The following is a 21,632-nucleotide window of genomic DNA, read 5'->3' as shown; positions in this document are numbered from 1 at the left end:
AGGCGCTGGCCCGCGGGGCCTCGCTGTGCCCGCCCGGCCGCGCCCGGGCCCCGCCCGCCGGTGGCTGCGCAGAGCGGAGCGGCACGGAGCGGCACGGAGCGCCGGGGCTCGGCGGCGCTGCGCTGTACTGTGCCCTTCAGCGGGCAGCGGCGGTGTGGCCTGCTGAGTTGCCGCAGATGAAGTCTGCTATGAAACAGGTAGTAAATTTAAAGTACACTAACTCCAGCTGTGCACTTCCTTGCATCACCGCAAATAAGACAGCGTTTAGAAGTAACTTCGGTTTCCTTCCTCAGCTCTATGGAAAAGCAAATCCAAGAATTTAGTCGCAGGTAAAATGGGTAAAGATAATTGTCCTTTTGCTCAAAACCGTCCCTCTTGCTTCCTATTTAAAACTATCTTGGGTGATTCTGCTCATCATTACCAGCTCTTGATTCTAGCACATGTTCTCCCTGAACTATACCAGGCAGGAACATCAAAGAAGTAGTACTATGTATAATGCTGTGTTGCGTAGGACATCAAAAATAAGGTCTGCTTCTTACATACATCAAATAGTTACCAGAGGTGTTGCATTATGACTCTTCCTGGAGGAAAGTCAGTAATTTTGAGAGAGTAAATGCTTTCTTTAAAGAACTGATTTTTCCAGGTAGCTTACCCAAGAAGTAAGGATTGCAGAGCTTATACCTGATGATAGTAGTAGTACCATCCAGTAAATTCAGATGAGACATGAAAGAGACAGACACAGGCAAGGACATTTTGGAGTAAAATTGGCAATTACTTATAAAATTACTGAGGTTTGAAGATACCTCTTGAAATCATGGAGCACAACCCATCTACACCAAGTAGGCTTAGCTAGAGCAGGTTGTTCGAGACTACTGCCTGTTGAGTTTTGAGTGTCAAATGGAGACTCTGCCACCTCTGCCAGCATATGACATCCCTCACAGTAAAAAAATAAGTTGTGTTCCACTGGAATCTCATGTATTTTAATTTGTCCCCATTGCCTCTTGTCTTGTTAATGGGTCCTGTGAGGCTGGCTCCCTCCTCTTCATTATGTCCCATCAGGTATTAATGCACATAGATAAAATTACCCAAGCTTTCTCTTGTCCAGGCTAAAAAGTTAACCTCTTCTCACATGACAGATGCTTCAGGTCCTTATATATTTGTGTGGCCATGTGCTAGATCCCCTCCTTTAAGTCCCCATCTTTCTTATACAGGGGAGCCTAGAACTGGATGCAATACAGCCTCACATGTCCAGTAATTTGTCCAAGAACTCCAGGGAATGTCCATTCTGCCAGCATTGCCAAGAAAGGTCTATCCAAGGTTAAAAAATAAATAATCTCCTAATTCCTTCTTCTTGGCTGTTCTCGCTGCAGGCATAGTTAAGTATATACATTGATGGAAAGGAATAATAGGTTTACATATACAAGACATTAAGCTATTAGACAGCATGCAAAGGAGGTTAATGAGAATGGTGAAAGACCTTGTGGGGAAGCTGTATGAGGAGCAGCAGAGGTCACTTGGTCTGTTCAACCTGAAGAAGAGTTGGAGGGGACACTAATCACAGTCTACAACTTCCTTGTGAGGGGAAGAGGGGCAGACACTGATCTCATCTCTGGTGCTCAGTGACAGAACCTGAAGGAATGGTTGGAACTGAGTCAGGAGGTTTAGGCTTGGTATTACGGGAAGGTTTTTCCCCCAGAGGATGATCAGGCACTGAACAGGCTCACCAGGGCAATGGTCACAGCTCTAAGGCAGCCAGAGCTCAAGCAACATTTGGACCATGCTCTTGGGCACAGAGTGGGATTTTTGTGCAGGGCCAGGAGCTGGACTTAATAATTCTTGCAGGTGCCTCCCAACTTAGCATACTCTCTGATTCTGTGTTTAAATATACTGGATTTTAAATAAAAAACATATTGTAAGTCATTGTTAAGGGAAAGCTACACATTCTCACTTGAAGTGACTCATCCTCATTTAAAATGTACATGCTTCAGAGTGTAAAGGCCAGACTCTACTGCTGACTAGTATATAAATCCCCAGCACAGACGCACACAGACAACAGCAATGCAGGCCTTCCTGCTGCTCAGCTGGAATGGCTGTTCAGCTGCTTGGGGCAAGAGCATAGAGAAACTGAAATACAGCTCTTAACGTACTTCAGAAATAGTATTTTGGCTTAGTTGTCCAGTGAAAGTGATATGACAAAATTAATACAAACAAACCACACCTGTCATAAAAATATTTTATTCAAATGCAGCATTGACTGTCAAAAATTACACTCTTGATTATCTTATTTTATAATGAGAACAGAATCAGTGCTTAATAATGAACAGAATAAAAATATTTTGAAGGAATTTTTTTCATCCCTTTTTAATTCTATTCAGAAACACACTAAAATCTTCTTCTATAAGAACACAGAGCACTAAAGCAGCACCAGACACACTTTATACATTTCTTTAAGCCTTAAATTTGCCAACATGTTCACGAGCTATGATCATCCTTTGAATCTGAGCAGTTCCCTCATAAATCTGAAAAGAAGAATTGCAATAATGTTACTGGGTGATTTTTAAAAAGGTTTTAACAGGTATACATTTGTACACCTCCCTGGCACTAATCCAGTGTGGATTAGGAAATGCAGGAAGACAGAAAAAAATAGAGAACATTCCAGTGTGCCAGAGTAATTACAGTGGGCTAAATTAAATGTAACTCATACAAGATATTGAGAAAGTCTTGTTCTCTCAGCTGCTCCTATCTAAAGTCAGTAGGGCTCTCATGAAAATAGGTGACAACATTCCTCTTATTCCCTATAGAAGAAAATACATTATTTAGATTTTTCAAAGCAGGATCTGAAATCATGGGTAGAAGAGAAGAGATGACTTGTCCTTAAGTGTTTTCTTTAAGTAGCCTTTCAAGGTCCTACCATATGTTGTCTTTGATCCATTTCTTTCCATTGCTTCTTGTTAACTAGTACTGTCTCCCACACAGTTTTGTTTGTGGTTTTCTTTATTCTTGTATTTTCTTCTAAAAACAGCCTGCATCATGCCTCTGTTCTGTTTGTTTGCTAGCAGCAAAGTCAAAAATAAACAAAAAAGCACCTATGAAGTTCTAATGCCAAAGCAGGATGTATGCTCCACAGGCATACTGCAATGTAATGCAGGGGCTGAGGCAACATAGTCTAGAGGTTTTTATGTTTCAGCTCCCAGTTCTGCCAGAACGTGGCTTGGCAAAACGCTGAAAATCATGCAAATTCACTTACAGGAATAATCTTCCTAGGAACCTTAAAGAGCATTTTAAAATTAAGAACTCTATAAACTGTGTTCATATTAATGTTCTGGTTCAGAACAGGCTGTTGATTCCCAAAGTGAATTCTCTGCTGCTGCTTATCCCATGTTGATCCAGTCCACAGAGCAGACTGTGTTTTGTGAGTACTAGGTGCCTTCTGAAACCAACTGAAACAGAAGCTTTGCTTTCTCTCTATACTAAACATTCATCGATCCCTAGAAAAGCCATAATGGTACAAGCCTACACCTGGACCCTGACAGTTGGATGCCTATCAGGGACATATATTCCAAGGGACCAAACAGGCTTGCTATGAACTCAGCCTGCTCAAACTGCTTAGAGTGTAGCTCTCAGGGTCTCAGCAGCCGTTCCTGAAATCTACCAAACTGCTCCTATTGCACTAAATTTGCACTTGCTGATGAACACAGCCATGGAAATCAAGTGTAAAGACATCACAACTCACAATCTCATTAGGTAATTGCAGGAAAGGTTTTGGTTTATAAGCTGATGGAAATAGTTTCAAGACTCTCTGACAATTAAAGAAAGGAAGTTTTCCAAATTTAAGAGTTTCAAAACCTAAGAGTTTCTACCAAAGTAGCCAAGATTTCTAGCCAGACAAAAACTAGGGCACAGTAAGGACATGTAAAAATGTTATCAGTAAACACAATAAAAGGATTGTGGAATACCAAAAAAGATCAAACATATGAAAGATAATTTGAAAAATCAAGTTTTTCTGCATGCAACATATGGCCAAAAGTATATACCATATGGAATTGAACAGTAATACAGTAAAGCACAGTGAAGTGTAAGATATAATCAAGAGATATGGACAAAATAATTGCAAGACAAAACCCTCTCCTGAATTCTTTTGGGGATGAAATGGAACAGACATTCATCAAAAATTTAATACTAAATCCGATTAATGACAAAAACAAGCCTACTTAGCCATGCATTTGGATCACTGTAATGAAAAAACTGCGTAAAGATGGAATTTTTTCAAATCAATCTCAGTTTTAACCCTTGCACCATCATTCTCTAAAAAGCATGCAGTCTGACAGGAAAAAAATCCCAATCATAAATTTCAATTAGTCATTCATTTCCTCACTCACAGAAGTGAAGTTAGTTATAGGGACCTTTAGATTCCAGCATAGAAGTTGTCTTTCCTTAAACTGAGAAAAATAAATTCTTGGCTAGTGGCAATAATAGTTTGCATTTTGAAGTCAGCTGTGAGACAAATATTAACTGCCTAGAATCTTGGATTGACAGCTATTATAGCTAACAATCATTAGAGGTCATGGTCTATGTACGTTTATTGATATCATCTACTTTGTTATGTTTTGTCTAGTCACTGTTAGTGTTAGATATCAATAAGGATTACTGGTTTTGCTGAATGAAATGAAAATATTCTTGTTGAACAAAGAACTGCAGTATAGTATATGCCAATATACTAATTACAACACAACATGGAATAATTTCTTGACAGTAACACTGCAATAAAAAACCTGGGGATACATGAGTACAAAAGGGTCTTGTTAAAAAAGTGGATAATCATTCTAGGTTGTGTCAAACTTCTGTTGATACAACACATGCAAAGTAATCATTTTACATGCCATGGTGCCAGCTAGGACAGGGTTAATAGTTTTCTTAGTAGCTGGTCCAGTGCTGTGTTTTGTGAGAATAGCGTTGGTAACACATTCATGTTTCAGACCAGGTGGTGAACAACTTTATTGTGCGTCACTTGTTCTTCCTGGGTTCTATTGCTATCTGCCTCTCTCTTTTATTATAATTTACTTTCTTTCAATTATTAAACTTATTATTATTAAACTTATTTCAATTTTCTCAATACACGAGGTTTACCTTTTTTTTTCCAATTCTCTCCACCATCCCTCAGGAGCAGGGAGGAGAAGGGAGTGAGCAGCTTCCTTGTGTGGCAACTTAGTCGCCAGCTGGGTTTAAACTACAATACTGTGATACTCAATACTGTTGATACGCATTCTATGCAGCTTATAATACTAAAGTTTCAAACAGAAAGTTTAATGGAGAAGTAAAACAAAAACTCCAACCAAACAAAAAACATTTCTTCCCTCATAAGTCATTGGGGTAAGAAACTGCTTTAGTGTTCAGGCTAAGAAGACAGCTGAACTATAAGCAGACATCAATCCAGGATACAGACCAATGGTCAAAAGTTTTGCATCTCTTGAGATTTTTAAGAACGGTATGATATGTAAACCACCTCTACTTACAGAATACCAAAGCAAGCATTGGTATTTTGATAAAGATTTTTTTTCCTAAGAATTCAAAGACTTCAAAATTGACAATCCAAGAATTGCAATGAGTTATCACATTAGAGGGAAAAAAAACCAAAACCCACACAATCTAATTTTTTTTATTATGTGGTTTCAGTTTTTGTCAAGTGCAATGACTTTAGTATGAAGTAATTTCCTGATTTGAACTAATTTCCTGATTTGAATCCCTGTTTCTTTAAATGGAAGGATTACTGCTTTCATTCTAAAATTAGTTTTTTAATATGTGTGCATCATGATTTGAAGTAAGTAACCATTACTTCATTCTGTATAAAATCTATGCATTATCACTTTCTCTTTTACTTACCTGGTAGATTTTAGCATCTCTCATTAGTTTTTCTACAGGATATTCAGTATTAAATCCATTTCCTCCAAATATCTGTACTGCGTCTGCAGCTACTTGGTTTGCAATGTCACCAGCAAATGCCTTCGCAATGGAAGCATAGTAGGTATTCCTGCGACCAGCATCAACTTCCCAGGCAGCTCTCTGGTAAGCCATCCTAGCGAGTTCAACTTTCATTGCCATTTCAGCAAGCAAGAAAGACACTGCTTGGTGCTGTGATGAAATAAACTAGGTTAATATTGCCTGCTTAAAATTCTATGACATGCAGGAAAGATAAAAGCTTCTTAATGCAGTGATTTTTTTCAAAAAACTCATTAAGTCGTGAGAGAGAAGTTACACAACATGCATTGCGCTCTCATATATGTATGTTGAATTATACTCTTTAAGTTTTCGATTTCATTTAGTCATAGGGATTAAATACTGATGAAACAATAGTTGTTCTTTCCTATTTGTTGGTATTTAGCTTGTTGTTTATTCATATTTTTTCAAAACTGATAAGCAGCATGATGGGCAATGTATTCTATTGGTGTTAATACTATATATCTTGTTTCACATACCTCAGATGTTTTCTTCTTTCCTGAAAATCCCTCTTTATTAGCGCTGAAGAACTTAAGTATGTCCAGGTGTTATGTAAGTTCTGAGCTTTGGGACAGAGGTTTTTTTTCTGCTTTTCCTACTATCATTGATAAATTACCAAAAATTCTTGAAGATACCACACAGCTAAGTTTACTTATAGTGCACCTATATACTTGGAAACCACAAAATGTCAGAGGTATAATATAAAAACTAAGGAAATATAAATATCAAGGAATAACCTTGAAAAATCAGTACCAGTACGTCTGGTGTGAAAACATAAGCTTTTATTACATTGTCTGCCCCCACACTTACTTCAACAATTGGTTTCCCAAAGGTTTTTCTCTCCAAAGCGTACCTAGTAGCTTCATCAAGGGCTCTTTTGGCTAATCCAACAGCACCAGCTGCTACCTAAATTGAATACAGGCCAGAATAAAAAAATCAGAAATTCCTGCTATATTTTATAACCTCATTTTTTCTGATACTTACGGGTGGTCTGGTCTTATCAAAAGCTCCCATTGCGATTTTAAAGCCAGCTCCTTCAGCTATCAATACATTTTCTGTTGGGACTCTCACATCTTCAAAGACAATGCCTCTTGTATCTGAGCAGCGTTGACCCATATTCATTTCCTGAAGTGGGAAATTTACAGATGTGCTACTAATTTGGATTATTCAAAGGTACATCATGTTTTCATTCTTTTGTTGACTCAAAGCATAGGTTTTTTTTCCCCAAAACACTTAATCTAAAAATTACCACATGCAAGACAAATACTAGTTTTGTATTTTCAGACCAGCATGCCCTTAACTTGTCTAAGCTGGGCAGCTTACTTTCTCCTCATATGAAATTAGTTCTATCACTGTAATCAGTCTTCTTGTGTTCTTCTAGTTCAACTATCTTTGAGATGCAAGTGGAAAAAGAAAAGCATCTAATATGCAGGAAGTACAGGTATACTATATATACAAGTGAATAAATAAATGAGATTTTCAAGTTTTCAGATTTCTTGCCTAATGTTCCACATTTAGTTTTACCTACTATTAAAAATAGTGCTTTCTGTAAAGAGAGAAGTAGCCTCAGTATCACCAAGGCCTCTTCTTTGACCAGCACTAGCTAAAATTAAAACTCACTATTGTGTGTATTTGTGGTCAAAATTATCCAGCTTGCTTCTTATTTTTTCAAGGCATACTACTTCTCATTTATTGGCACCTACCAATATAGTCATTCTCAAAGACTCTTTCCAGATGGTCAAAGTAGTCATCTTACTTTAGACCATTCTGAATAATTCCTTTTCTGAAGTAATAGCTTTAAAATTATGTTTCATGAATAGTTCCTCTATGTTGTGAAAATGAAAAGATGGTTGTACATAAGCATATGAAACTGTTCAATTGTGTAACAGTCTTTTTTCTTTAGTGGTACATTTGTTTTATTATTGGTTTAGAGCTGTACAACAATTCCTGGCTTGTCAAACAAGAAATACAGTCTTCACCTTTCTTCCAATTTGGATCCCTGGGCTATCTGCTTCCACAATGAATCCAGTAAAGGCTTTGCTTGCAGGAGCTTTTGGATCTGGATTTGTACGTGCTAGCAAAAAATACCTAGCATAAAACAAAGTAGATGGATGCAGTTAATCTTCACAATTAACAAGATATATTTATCTAGCACTTTAAATATTTTTATGTGCATTTCTACCACATAATAAGTTCTGTCTATGAGTTCACAACCTTTCTTTCCTGCCCATCCTGAAAATAAAATAAGAGGGAGAAAGAGAGTAGAAGTTTAAAAGATTAAAGATTTCATAAAGTTACTCAGATCAACATGCAAATATTCCCTACCTTTTCCATGTATTGTAAGTCTTTATGATATTAACGGCTTCCCAAATAGTACAAAAGAAACCTATTCATAGCATGTACATAAAAATTAATGCTTAGGACATACTTTCTTGGATGTAAAAGTTATAACCTGATTTCAAAGATCTTGATTTTATTTTTTTAAGTGTAAGTTATAACTAAGTATTTCTCTTAAAAATTACATAGCTGTAAATCACTTCTATGGTATTCAGTAAGGTCAAAAGAAATCTGATAGATTGTCTTTGGTGGGTCTGCCTTCAACAAGAAAGTAACTAGAAAATTCAGCTTTTGGGTAAGTCTAGGAAGTTTCTTCCACTTGAATTCAGGGAAATGTCTATGTTGTGAATCAGTGTGATGTAAGACATGATTTAAGAGGTTTACATTGTAAAAGCATACTCCAGACAACACAGCCATATCTGCAATCTTTGACAGAGGGAAAATGTCTTCTTTTCAGAAAAGAAAAAGTAACACTACAATCTAACAGTGTTTCTAGCTTCACTAGGAGTCAGAGGTGTTTCTAGTAGAATCACATTTAATTTTGATAGCTGAAAGATTCAAAAGGCTATTATTGAGTGTGGAGTCATAATGTCATCACTCATTTTTCTTTTTAGGCTTTGCATAGCACTCAAGACTGCATTTGTATATGCTATCCTGATAGCTATCCTCATAAACTGGGCAGAGATTAAAATGTAGTCTGCTGAAACAGAGAACATTCAGATTTGTGTCTGAAGAATAGGTTTTTAAAGGATTGATCTTTAAAGACTTTAACTGAGGTTGGAGGGGTGGGGTAAAGCTACTACATGACAGTATAAACCTATGACGCCAGTTAACATACCAGTTTGCTTTCCCCCCATTTGTGATCCACATCTTCTGACCATTAATAACATATTCATCTCCTTTCTTCTCAGCCTTTGTTTTTATACCAGCCACATCAGAGCCTGCTCCAGGCTCTGTTACACAGTAAGCCTAAAAGAAATTAAGATGCAAAATCTTGCAGAATAAAAGTTCTGTCTTTAGTCAACTACAAATTCATGCAGATTATGTGCATCAAACTAGTTGTTGAAGGTTTAAGTGAACTGCATGGTAATATCCAAACACCAAATAAACAAAACTCCCCAATAAAACCCCAAAACAAACCTACACATGGCCCTCTCCCCCCTGCAAACAGCTGGCCGAGTAAGGGTTAATTTTCTTTATAAATCCATAATAATACATAAAATTGGCTTTTAATCAAACAGAAACATTCTATAAACATTCTATAATCCTTAAGTTAGTACTTCCAGGATTCAAAAATTCTGATGTGAAAGCTGAGGATCTTTAAAGTCTGAAAACAGGAGCACTGAGTCCTTCAATTTAGGAGGCGAAGTTGTAAATTTACATACACTGCACATGAATCTTTACTGCTTTCTATGTAACCAGTACTGTTTATGTAATATTTGAGATCACAAATAAGAGTGTCATTCCCATTTAAGTTTGTTACATAAACCTTGTATTTTTCTTAAACATCTACAACCCCTCTTGAAAGGGAAAAAACCCTATAATTTTTGGTAAGTGACTTAGGATGAGGATAATTTTCCAAGTAATATCTTCTGGTTACTTACAGGATATATCTCATTAGGTATTTGCCAACTTTCAGTAAATGTCACTGTTTACATATAAATCAAAGAGGGCTAAGTTGTGAGTACATATAAGTGTTCAGGGGGAAAAAATCACAAAAAAGGAGGGAAAAAAAAGGAGTAATACAATTAATGTGGTTTAGAAACATTCTGCAGTATAGCAGTTATACTTACACACATTATTGGTTCTTCTGTCATTCTTCCTAAGTATTTTTTCTGCTGATGCTCGTTTCCCGCAATGATAACTGGCATTTGCTGAAAAAAAAAATATTTAGACCATTAATCCAGCTCTTTCAAGGGCAGAGATTGTAGTTTAAGGGATGTAAGAAAAGGCAGAACTTACCCCTAGGGAGTTGGCTTCAATGGCAGTTTGAACCCCTGTACACCCATAAGCTAACTCTTCTGTAATAAGGCACGCTTCAAAACTGCCAAGGCCAAGGCCACCTATGGTTGAAGTATTTAACTTACTCAAGGGGATATAAATTATAATGTATTAATATTAATGATGTACACAACATAATTAACAAAAATGTATTATTCCACATACATTTGATTGTGTACTGTGTTTGGTTAGGCATTCTCAGGCAAACTTTTTAAATAAATCTTCATCAGAAGAGTAACAGGTGATTTGAAAATTACGTATCATGTGCCCAGAGTTATTGTTTGATTAATGAGAGATAACTTGCACAAAGTGGCAAGAACGTACCACTCACATTTTTTTACTACTGTACATTCAAGAATTAAGAGTTCACAGGAAGCAGAGAAAAGAGCCAAAAGCATTTGAGAACAAAAAAAGTCTGCATATTAGTAGACAGCCAACACAGTAATCTGTTTCTGACAGAAGCCAACACTATGCTTCCCAACAGTACAAGTTGCAAGTACAATAACAACTACCTCAAACATATTTTCCTGAACTTTCAGGTGACTTCCTTGGTCAAAAGAAATAATTCTCTTTGGTATCTTTGATATGCCAACCCCTGACAGACATCTGTTACATGAATTTATCCGGTGTCTTTTTGAATCTGTGTCAGATTTTAGCACGTATATTGTACAGAGGCAATAAGTTGCAAATTAACTCCACAATGCATGCAGAACCATCTCATTCACTTGTTTTGAATCTAGCATCTGCTGACATAATTTGATACCTTCTAGTTATATTGAAAGGGACAGTGAACCATCAATCCCTTTTCACACTCTCTCATGACACTGACATTTTAGTAATTTCTTCTATAGAATTTACATCTCACACAGAAGATAAAATTTCTATATTCTGGGCAGGTTTTAGAAACCTTCTCTATTTCCCTAATACCCTCTTGAGATAGAAGGATCTGACTATACAATGAGTTAAAGAGGCAAGTGCAATTTGGATTCAAGAGGCAGCATAATTATGCCTTCTGCTTTTTAATTCTTTCCCTTAAGAATCCCTCTTGACCTTAGATTTTACAGTTTTGACCACTTCTGAGCATTATGCTCATGTTCACAGGATCCAAAGATGTCTTTCCTGAGAGGCAGTATCTAGAGCATACCTTTCCTCTGTGAAGTTCAGATTGATTCTTTCCCTTCACATGTGCATCACTTTTTCTTTTTGAATCACATTGCCATTTTAACTCTCTTCTGTGATCTTTTCCTGCAGCTCTCTGAACCAGATCATCTTTTCTATGCCAAATAACTTAGTATTATCAGCAAACTCTATCACCTTTGCATTTACGCCCTTCTCCGTTTATTTACAGACATCCCAAATAACACAAGACCTAGCAAGGCTGTGCTGCTAATTTTGCCAGTATGAAAGCTGATGATTTTTAAAACTAATTTTGGAAATTCAGACATTGTCTATCCCCTGCTCACACATTTAGTAGCTACTTCAGAGAACTTCAGTGATTTTATGAGGCATAAGTTCCTTTCACTAAAACCCTTTTCTAGCATATCATGTTTGTCTGTATCACTCATACATCTTATGAGTCAAGACTTTGCTGTACTGCACTTAATCTAAACTGAAAAACAGTCCTTCTGGGATAAGCTCTTAAATTGCTCCAGCCTGTGTCAGAGACTAGAACAAAACATGACCTTCTAATTTCTCTGCCTAATCAGCTGACTCTGCACCAGGGAAACATTATCAGCTGTAATCATGGTAGAAAAATCTGGTCATAAATTACTAAACCATAATCTACGTAATTTGTCTCCTGATTACACCCACACTTAGTACCACCTGTATGTGTCAACCTGCCTACTAATTAAATTTAGATTATGCAAGTATGTGACTATTTATGCAACGGTACAGAATCCATAATTACACAGAGGATTATCATCTAATGTCTTTTTGTTGTTTCATTTTACAGATTAAAAAGAATATTTACTTACCACAGCTTTCCGGTATGTGTGAATTCATAAGACCAAGCTCCCAAGCTCTCTTTATAAGTGGAACAGGATACTGAAACAGACATGGAAAAATCACCTTCTGATGCATCACAACCAAAACTTTAAATTTTATGCAGGTTAAGATTAAAAGTCTGTTTTTTCCCAATTTTTCTCTTACACTATGGTAGAATTTACCTCTCCAGTTTTGTCATATTGTGCAGCAACAGGAATAATTTCCTCCACAGCAAATTTACGAGCAGTAGCTTGAAACTCTTTCTGTTCATCAGTAAGTTCTGTTTTAGAAAAGGAAGAGAAAAAGATCATAAATCCTCTGCTATCTTTTATTTTGCTAATTGTCAAGACTGCGATAAAAAAGAAAACAAGAGCATCCTTCCAGGACAATCCAAACCACCACTATTTGGGGCTCTCCAGGAAGCAAAAATGTTCAGGTTCCTCTTCCTCCTGGGAGAAAACTTCTGTTGTTCTCTGATCAACCCCTACGTGCACTTACTTATGTCTGATGAGATTTTCCACGAAATATTGAAAACTAAGCAGAAAGGACTGTGTAACATAAAATGTATTACCAAAAGAAATAAGAAGAATGCTGTGCTAATTAAAAGCATAAAAAGACAGAGGTTGCCCAAAGATCCTGACTCTTCAATTTCAAACATCTAGCTCTGATCCTCTCAATTTGCTTGTATATGTATATATTATATATAATATGCCAAAATGAAGACAAATTTCTTTTTTTACATTTCTTGATAACCTAGTTCAACTATGACTACATTTAGGTACTGTAACATTGAAAACAGCAATATGAGGTAAGTATTCAAAGCTAAGACACTCTGGCAATAAAAATAAAAAAAAACCAAACTTATCATAGACATGAGTTAAAAAAAGAAGAAAATCTTAAGAACACTATACAAATATCTGCCTTGTCTCAGTTACAGATAAAGTTACTTTGGTTTTCAAACTATTTTTTTACTAGAAATATATTTGGAAAAACACCTTCATTTTAAAATCATGGTGAACTACAATATAGGATATGATTTCTTTTTAACTCTACAATTTGTCCATTATTGTTACATTTCTTTCAAAAACTGTACTACTTACCAAAGCTAAAGCCAGCTCCAGGTTTGCCTACATGTAAGTTTTGAGCAGGTTTACCAGAATAGGACCTCCATCCATTCCCTGTGATGGTCTGAAGCATTTGCTAAAGAGGAAAAGAACATGAGGTGTAAGATCTTTACAGTTCAAGCCTCCTAAAGCTTGTAACCTATCTGCAGCACAACTCTAGACTCCCTCTCTGGAAACGGTGTCACATCAAGTATAATACAATTACTACAGTGATAAAAGAATTACTGGCTACATTGTGTTTTCCTCCTGTGGCAAGCAGCACTTACATGAACTGACACCTCTACCAGGAATCTCAGGCTTTAACAGGACCAAGGGCAAGTGAACTGCTGTATGCACTTTTAAGTATTGTGCAATTGAGTATTTAAAAATTATTAAGCATAATTAAAATTTATGTTCACAGAGACACAATAATATATATTTCTTTCCTTTATACACACACGCTTCAAACTTCATTTTCTGGCCCTGTAGTGAATATCCTATTACTCAATGCTTACCTACATGCAGATTTAGCAAGATTTTAAAAACAACCTACCTATTAGCCAATATATCAGAATATTCTGATAATGTCCTACACTAATCTCTGCTTTCTTTTAATAAGCTGCTGTCACTGACACTTGGTGATTATTATTGTCTTCCAATAGGAGAGACAGCAGACTATCTTGAGTTTAGTTTTCCTCCTAATACTTGCCACAAATTTATTCTTTTTCATTGTAAATACTTTATCTGCTTTTCAAGTTTAGAGCCCCAATACTGTTGCTACAGGTATTTTCAGAATGTCTTAATACTGTGAAAAAACATGTCTGAATTTGTTTTAAAAGGATGGTTTACTCTCTTCAAGAGCTATGAATCTCTGAAATGTTTGAAAATTAGTGAAAAATATGAAATTGGATAATTTTTTAGGATGACCCAAATCAATATTGCAAAACCAAATTTGCCTGAACACTAAGGAAAGGCTTCTTCTTGATTTTCTTCTGTGAAAATGTAGACTTCTTTTTTATAATTGTGATCAGAGCAGTCACTTAGTTCCTAGCATTAAAAAAAAAATGAATTATTAATAGTAATGGAAAAAATATTACAGACATTTTACTGGGAACTCTAGAAGACAAGGACATTACAGAAAGTTACACAGCTAGGGAGGCAACAAGTACCTTCAAAAAAGTTATGGTAGATAAACTGTGATATTAATAATAATGCTACATGATAGATGGTTATAACACAGCACAAGAAGCATGATGAATACTGCCAATAATAAGTATCAACATAGTGGAAAAAGTATTTCCAGAGGATACTGAAACCATCTATAAAGTTCAAAGGTGAAGAAATGCAGAAGGACCTCTTCTAGGCAGGGAAGAGGGGCAGGTTATGACATATTTGCATACTGTGCTGGTAATGTCAATTTATTAATTGTTCATTATTGCATTTTGCTGTAGGTAATATCAATTTCAAGTTTTTAGAAACAATAGACATTGCGAAAGAGTATCTTGGTAAGTTTTCTGTTACTGCTACCTCTCATATTAAAAGCCAAAACAATATCACAAAAATCTAGATAGACCTTGATTCTTCAGCATTATTTATGCCTTATTTTATCTGGAAAAAAGACAGGATGAGGTTGAAAAAAAGTCAGATTACTGAATTTGGTTTTTTTTTTCTTTTTTTAAGGACTAGCCCTTAAATAGGGCTAGACTAATATCCCTAATTAGTCTATTAGGAATAGACTAATGCATAGCTTTGCAACCAAAAGTTTTTGTCCACACTTGGAAAAGTGCTGGATTCAAACTAATGCTAGAAGTGATACCCTATTTGGAAGAAGCTGCAAAATTTAAACAAGTGAAATTATGTCTATTGTGGTATAGTATGCAAGGTAACACTGAAGATTACTCTGGAAAAACTCAACAATATCCCCACAAGGAAATATGGACAGATGGGACTCATACCTGGAAGATGCATGACTGATCAGATGACATAGGATGAGGGTTTGCTACATGTAAAAATTTGGATGACCATCTATCTACTTGTCAGCTTTCCTGCTTCTTAACTCTGAGGAACAGTTGGATTCAGTGACAAACTACTGCTAGTGATGTTCAGATACAACTTCTACTGCGTTTCCTTGCACTACTGTATAAACTCTCTCGCAATTACAAATATGACCATGAGTGTAGTGAGACTAACACTGGAAGAATGTGCTGCCAGGAAAAGGGTATGACAAGGCTACTCACAAAAGTGATGCGATCTCTTTATTACCTTGATGACGAAAGAACTATAGAACCTGTTTGAAAAGATGCACGTGTTGTCCCATGTTTCTGATCACAGAAAACAGTGGGACAACAATAAGCTAAGGGTTGCTATCCTTGATTCTGCCTCACATATCTCAGAGCAAAAAGGAAAAGAATTATCAAGAGCATTTTGTTGCTGGGGTAACATGTCAAGAGGCTGAACTTGAAAGAATAATTTCCTCCCTACGGGCTTCCTTTGCCTAAAGCATTACTTTTGAGCCATAAGATACCAACTTCAGATGGAGACTTCTTCCCTCACTGACTTCCCTCACTCTCACAGCCACACTTAGGACCTGCGGCCAAGTTGCATCAAATTGGGGCAAACTAATACTGCTGCTAGGAGGCTGTGAAGGGCCTTTCAAATAATTCACTCATGAATGCCTCTGGAAATGGGGAATCCAGAAAAAGCCATGTGTAATGGTGGATGTGTTTTGAATAGTTTCTATTTCCTAGTTTGAGGCTGTGAGGTTATTGGTGGTTCAATACAGTAGAAAGTTTGTACTTTAGAAAAGCAACTATTATATTTTGCACACATTTTTTTAAAAAATTCTCATAGGTAGTACAGCTACATACGCTAAAGGAAATGCATTGGATAAAACACCCTGAACACTAATCCCGGTGTTTTGAGCAGTCTCCACCATTAAATTGAGAGGTGCCAGTCACACCTGGCACGACGCGGCCTTTGCCACATGAGGAACCCCAGGGCTGTGCATTATCTCCAGTGAAGAACATCAAATGGCGATTCCCATTCGAACCTTGAGGATTACGGCCATAAACTCAGGAAATACTGCGAGGCAGGAAAAGCAGCACGGCGGGTGGATTCCAGCCTCGCCGGCTCTCCCCACCGGGGTAGCCCCTATGCCTGCAGCTGTCCGGACGGTCACGGCAGGCGGAAGGCGGGCTGGCCCTGCCTCTTCCGCCCTTCGCCCTCTGCGGTCCCGCGGCCCTTCCCCGCCGCCCGGGCTCCCCCGGCCGCCAGCACCGGCAGCGCCTCGGTTCGGTTCGCTTCAGTCCGGTCTGGTCCGGTCCGTCCCGTGCCTCTCCCTGGCTCTTGTGTCCCCCAAGCGTTCACCCCCCCGGCCGCTCACCCGCGTTGCCCTCAGCGCAGCCATCTCTGCGGGAAAGCCCGGCAGGCACAGCCGCTTCAGCGGGGCGGTGCTCGGGCGCCCGGGGCGGTGCCACGCGGGCCGCCCGTTGAGCCGAGGGGCTGGGGAAGCCCTGGGTTCCACCGCCCCGCCCCGCCTTGCTCCGCTGCCGCGCGGCGGCCTGTGGCGCGCTGCAGTTCGGCCGCTGTGGCTGGCCGGCCCGTGCGCCCAACCCGGGCAGTGTGCGTGGCCGCTTCGCTGCCTGTTTGCTGAGTGTCCTAGGCTGGCTCCAGTCGCGTACACCATCCATCTGTTAGCAGAAAAGCCCGTGTAGGCAGTTCTACTGTAATTTGCGCCTCAGGGAGTCGTAAACTCATGTTTCGGAGGTGTGCCGGGAGCTGGAGAGTGACTGGGCCTGGCGCGCGGGAGTTGTAACTATCAACTGTGTTGATACTTACATAAAATGTACTTATAAGTGCTCTTAATTCCGGTTGTATTTTAAAGGAAAACAATGCTTTTGGAAATTATCTGTGGTGCATAAAATATATGCTTTTGAACAGTACTGGTTCACTGTTTCACAGCAGTGTTATTTAGGGGTTTATTAAAACAAGGATTCCAAAAAAAATGGCAGCCATTGACTTCTCTGTGAATTTCTTATTTGGTGTGAAATTTCAACAAAATTAACAAAATGATCTATTTTTCTGGAAGCTAGATTTTGAATAACATTTTATTTTGCATAATAATACGAAATAGTATGCAACAAATCTTTTTGCATCATTATTGCCTTTTTATATTTGGCTCTTAGTTGCTTGTTTTGTTTCTGACAGTTGAGAGTATTGATTTTGTAGTTAATACCAAAGAAACAGTTTGATAGAAAATTAGCAATATAAAAGTTATTTACAGACATATTTATCAACTGTCTGAAAGGAGATGATTGTAATGTTTTATAGACTTCATACTGTTGTGATTGAAGTTGATTACCTAAGGGAGGCATGTGGGCAGCTTTGATTCAGTGCATAGGCTGCTGCTTTTTCACTCTAATATTAGGAGATTTTTTTTTTCCCCTGTACCTTAAGGGCAATGGAGTAAAAGACATAAGCATAATTTAAAACTCTGTGCTGCTTAAGTATTTTTGAAGATTTTGTATGTTCCTGTTTCAAGTACACCATATTTTTTGAATGTAAAGCTGCAGTGAGTCTTTAAAATACCAGCACTCAAAGTCTGCATTTTGTATTCCATTTTATATAGGGTTCTCTTCCATAGGTCATGGTTCTGAATATAGTGAGGGAATTTCATTACTGAGCAGTACATTTTCTGTCTATATATTATTTAACTATTTGTGTGGTTTGTGTGTATGCAATATCTTTGCATTCCTCAGTTTATTTATCATCGCAACACTGTGTTGGGATAATATATAAGGAAATGCACTAATCTCATTTGAAAGCTTTAAAGTTTTAATTTTTTATTTGTGGCATGGATTATACTGTGTGTATTCTAAAATGGCACATATCAAAATTCTTAAGATGCATAGATGGGTTCAGAGTATGTATAAAAAACTGATGTTGTATGTAATACATCCTGTCATGTAACAAGCAACTTCAGCTGACTGATCATGATTAACACCTGTAAGAATGCTATATACTAAACATAATTGCTAGCTGCAGGAAGTGGCTCAAATCTTACAGTGATCAGAAATGAAATATTTTTCTAGATGCTTTTGAGATGCTTTAGGATCCATAGCCCTTCAGTAGTAAATAAGGTCTTTTTTGAGGTGAAGAGACAGCTTTGAATGGGGTTGAGGACATCCCTAAGGCAGGGAGATTGAATACATTAGTACACTGAGAGAATGTTGACATCAGGAAGTAATGCAGAACAATGCTATTTGGTTTATAAAGTGAAATGTTGTATTCAAGACCTCAAGAACATTTTACAGTGTTTTTACTTCTGGCTTGACTGAGTGTTCCCTAGTAAGGGGTTGGAATACTTTAGGTGCACTGAGACCATGTCTTCGAGTAAATTTCATCCAAAAATCAGTTCATGTGCTTTGAGATCTCTCTGAATCAAGTAAGACACTGTAAGTAGGGACAATTTGGAAACTCCCCTCAAAACTACACTCCTCACCTGAACTGAACTGTTCATGTAGACAAAGACTGAGAAGGTTGTTGTCTGAAACTGTCAAATTGAAGAAATTGAGTCATCAATACATCATGACATTTGATGTCATCCTGGTTTGCCTTACACTAGAAACATCTTTGCATATGAAATTTGCTACTTGCTTCTGAAGACAGATGTCAGTACTTCCTGGAAGCAAGCTTCTATAGTAAAAAGCTGCTAACCATCTGTGATCTCCTGCAGGGTTGTAGACGTTAAAGAACAGAAATTGTTCTAGAAAAAGAAAGGAAAGAGTGCATAGAGCCAAGACAAAGGTATTCCAGGACATTTCCACTAAATGAAGGAACAAGTAGATTAGGGTTTTAAAATCAGCTGCTCAGTATGCAGCTTTCACTTACCCTTGCTTACCTTCCTCCTCTCCTTCTCTCCTTCTTGCTACCTCTCTTCACATCTCCTTGGATAAACAAATGAGAATTCTTTTAACAATATGTTGTCAACATAGTTTTCCCAAAGCCAATCTGGAGGAGAAAATTTAAAGCCCAGATAGTCCATGTCTACTAAGTGCTTGGGATTAGGGGGGTATGAAGGATGGCAAAGTTATTGTCAAAGCCTGAAATAGTAGAACTTTGAGGTTCAAACTTACTTACATAAGGAGTGAGAATAGATAGAAATTTCCGCAAGGTGTACGTAGAGTTTTTTGCATGTCTCTCTGAAGCAGGAAATACAGCATCTGCCTTTCATTTTTCAAATGCTTAATACTGTGTCATATTTCTTAATTAATATTACTCTGATAACTTTTACTACAGTAAGAATTTTATACTGCGCAGTATGTTGCTTTATTAACCTAGAATACTCTCTTATATATTAACCAGCAGAATGCATGATGCTTATTTCTGAAATGCATAACTTAGCATTTCAGTAAGTAAATGTAAGCACAGTAAGTGTTTACAGTAAACACAGTAAGATTATTACATTACAAACTACTGCTCATCATCATGGTTTGGGAATGGTATTCCCCAATATATTGCTGATGCTGAGACTCTCCAAACTATGCTGCCACTCACTAGTTCCTTCTTCCCCTCCTCCTATGGCAGGCTGAAGAGAAGAATTCAGCATCTGTTTCATGGAAGGGTATTCAGGGCTATAAATCCAATGATGAAACGTGGAGGGAGACACATTCTTACAGGAGCAAGCTAAATGGATTATGTGCACAAGATTTGACCCTGCTTAGTTGTAATCTGAGTTTGTGCAGTCAGTTAATAACGTGATCTCTGAATTTCATTTCTGCAAATTAATATTTTTCCATGCTCCTCCACTAAACATACAAAAGTATAAATAAACATTATGTAATGTTAGATAGAGGGTTGTTTTGTAATGTTGTAGTTTAGAAATGGTACTCCCTGATTTAGAGTTCCCACTGTGACTCTTCAAATCACTCTCACTCCCCCTATGGTAGGCTGGAGAGGAGAACTGGAGACACAAAAGGTCATGAGTTGAGATAAGAACAATTTACTGGAAACAGCAATGAGATAAGAAAAAATAACCAATAACTGTAACAATAATAATAAAAGTATGCAAAAGAGAGAGAGTGATTCATATGCAAAATGCTTATTTATCCTGACTACTCCAACCAGAAGCAGCCCCTTCCTCCCACCCTAACAATGGTGAGGTGATAAAGAATAACCTCTGGGTCCTGGCCGTGTGCCTTCTGGCAACTGCAAAAATTAACCTGGTCCTGGCCAGAGCCAGGATGCTTATCCCTTAAAGTTAGCAACTGTATTCTAGGCTGAATTGTTATTTTTTATTAGTAATTTTAAGTGTTTTACAGGTTTGGGGTTTCTTAAATTGTTAACAACAAACAGGATTTTACCATTTGTTAATGAACTTTTGCTTTAGAAATGGAAAGCAAAGGAAATTTTCTGCAGTGATTTATGTATTAAGAGTTACTGAAGTTACTGCACAAAACAAACATAGTAAAATTTAGTGTGTAGGTCCTGAATTCACAATCTCTAAAGGAGAATAATTTTTGATGTAGTGCAATATAACAAGCATGGCAACTTCGTAGTAGAATTATGACCTGTTTTGCTTTTCTTTGATCCCTGATACAACAGTAACTTAAAACATTTTAAACCCAACATTTTTTTTCTAAATTTCTGTTGCAAGCTCCTGTGATTTTTTTAGTTTGTCTTGGGTTGTCTTAGGATTTAGTTGTAGGGCCTCAGGGTGTGTGGTTAGGTTTTTTTCCCCAGATTTTTCATGGTTTTTAAAACAATAAATTTATTGAAAGGAAAAAAAAATAAAAAAGGAAAGCAGCATCTCTATGGAAAACTCTGAATGACTTAAAATCAAGATAATGTGATACTTGAAATAAAATATTTTCAATTATATTTTTAGATTGTTTAATTCCTGGGTATCACAAACAGTACTTAATGTCAAATTTTCAGTCTTATTTAATCACAAAGTCATAGCTGCTCTAAGTCTTGAAAATTTTTTATTTAACTATTATATGTATACAAACCAAATATTTTTTCCTTAATGGCATCAAACCACACTGGATTACATTTATGCGACTATCAAACTGGAATTGTAAGGAAGGAGAAGGGACAGATGTACAGAGCTTGAGAAAAAATAAAAAACAATCAGTGGCATCCTGTAATAATTTTGCTCTCTATTGACTTTCTGAAGAAACAGAAAGTCAGTAGAAACCAGAGAAGAACAGT

At 37.3% G+C, this 21,632-nt stretch overlaps 1 protein-coding gene across 1 annotated transcript; it reads right to left on the bottom strand.

Moving 5' to 3' along the window:
- Positions 1-2,219: 2,219 nt before the first annotated feature.
- Positions 2,220-17,121, bottom strand: ACADM (acyl-CoA dehydrogenase medium chain). Its single transcript, XM_064429270.1, has 12 exons — positions 16,804-17,121; positions 13,419-13,518; positions 12,501-12,598; positions 12,309-12,378; positions 10,294-10,394; positions 10,125-10,205; positions 9,170-9,300; positions 7,974-8,082; positions 6,979-7,119; positions 6,805-6,900; positions 5,881-6,129; positions 2,220-2,519 (listed from the first exon to the last, which is right to left on the bottom strand). The coding sequence occupies exons 1-12, from the start codon at positions 17,104-17,106 to the stop codon at positions 2,448-2,450; spliced, it is 1,551 nt and encodes a 516-aa protein (XP_064285340.1). The 5' UTR covers positions 17,107-17,121; the 3' UTR covers positions 2,220-2,447.
- Positions 17,122-21,632: the final 4,511 nt, after the last annotated feature.

The sequence above is a fragment of the Passer domesticus genome, chromosome 7, assembly GCF_036417665.1.
Source record: "Passer domesticus isolate bPasDom1 chromosome 7, bPasDom1.hap1, whole genome shotgun sequence".
In the NCBI taxonomy this organism is placed as follows: domain Eukaryota; kingdom Metazoa; phylum Chordata; class Aves; order Passeriformes; family Passeridae; genus Passer; species Passer domesticus.
This window is presented reverse-complemented; position numbering and strand designations above follow the sequence as displayed.

Coding starts and splice junctions, on each gene's coding strand:
- ACADM (XM_064429270.1), bottom strand. CDS start 17,106: ATGGTGTACGCGACTGGAGCCAGCCTAGGACACTCAGCAAACAGGCAG. Junction 10,206..10,293: donor TTGAAGCCAACTCCCTAGGG/GTAAGTTCTGCC, acceptor TTTTTTTTTCAG/CAAATGCCAGTTATCATTGC. Junction 7,120..7,973: donor GGATCCAAATTGGAAGAAAG/GTGAAGACTGTA, acceptor TTCCCACTTCAG/GAAATGAATATGGGTCAACG.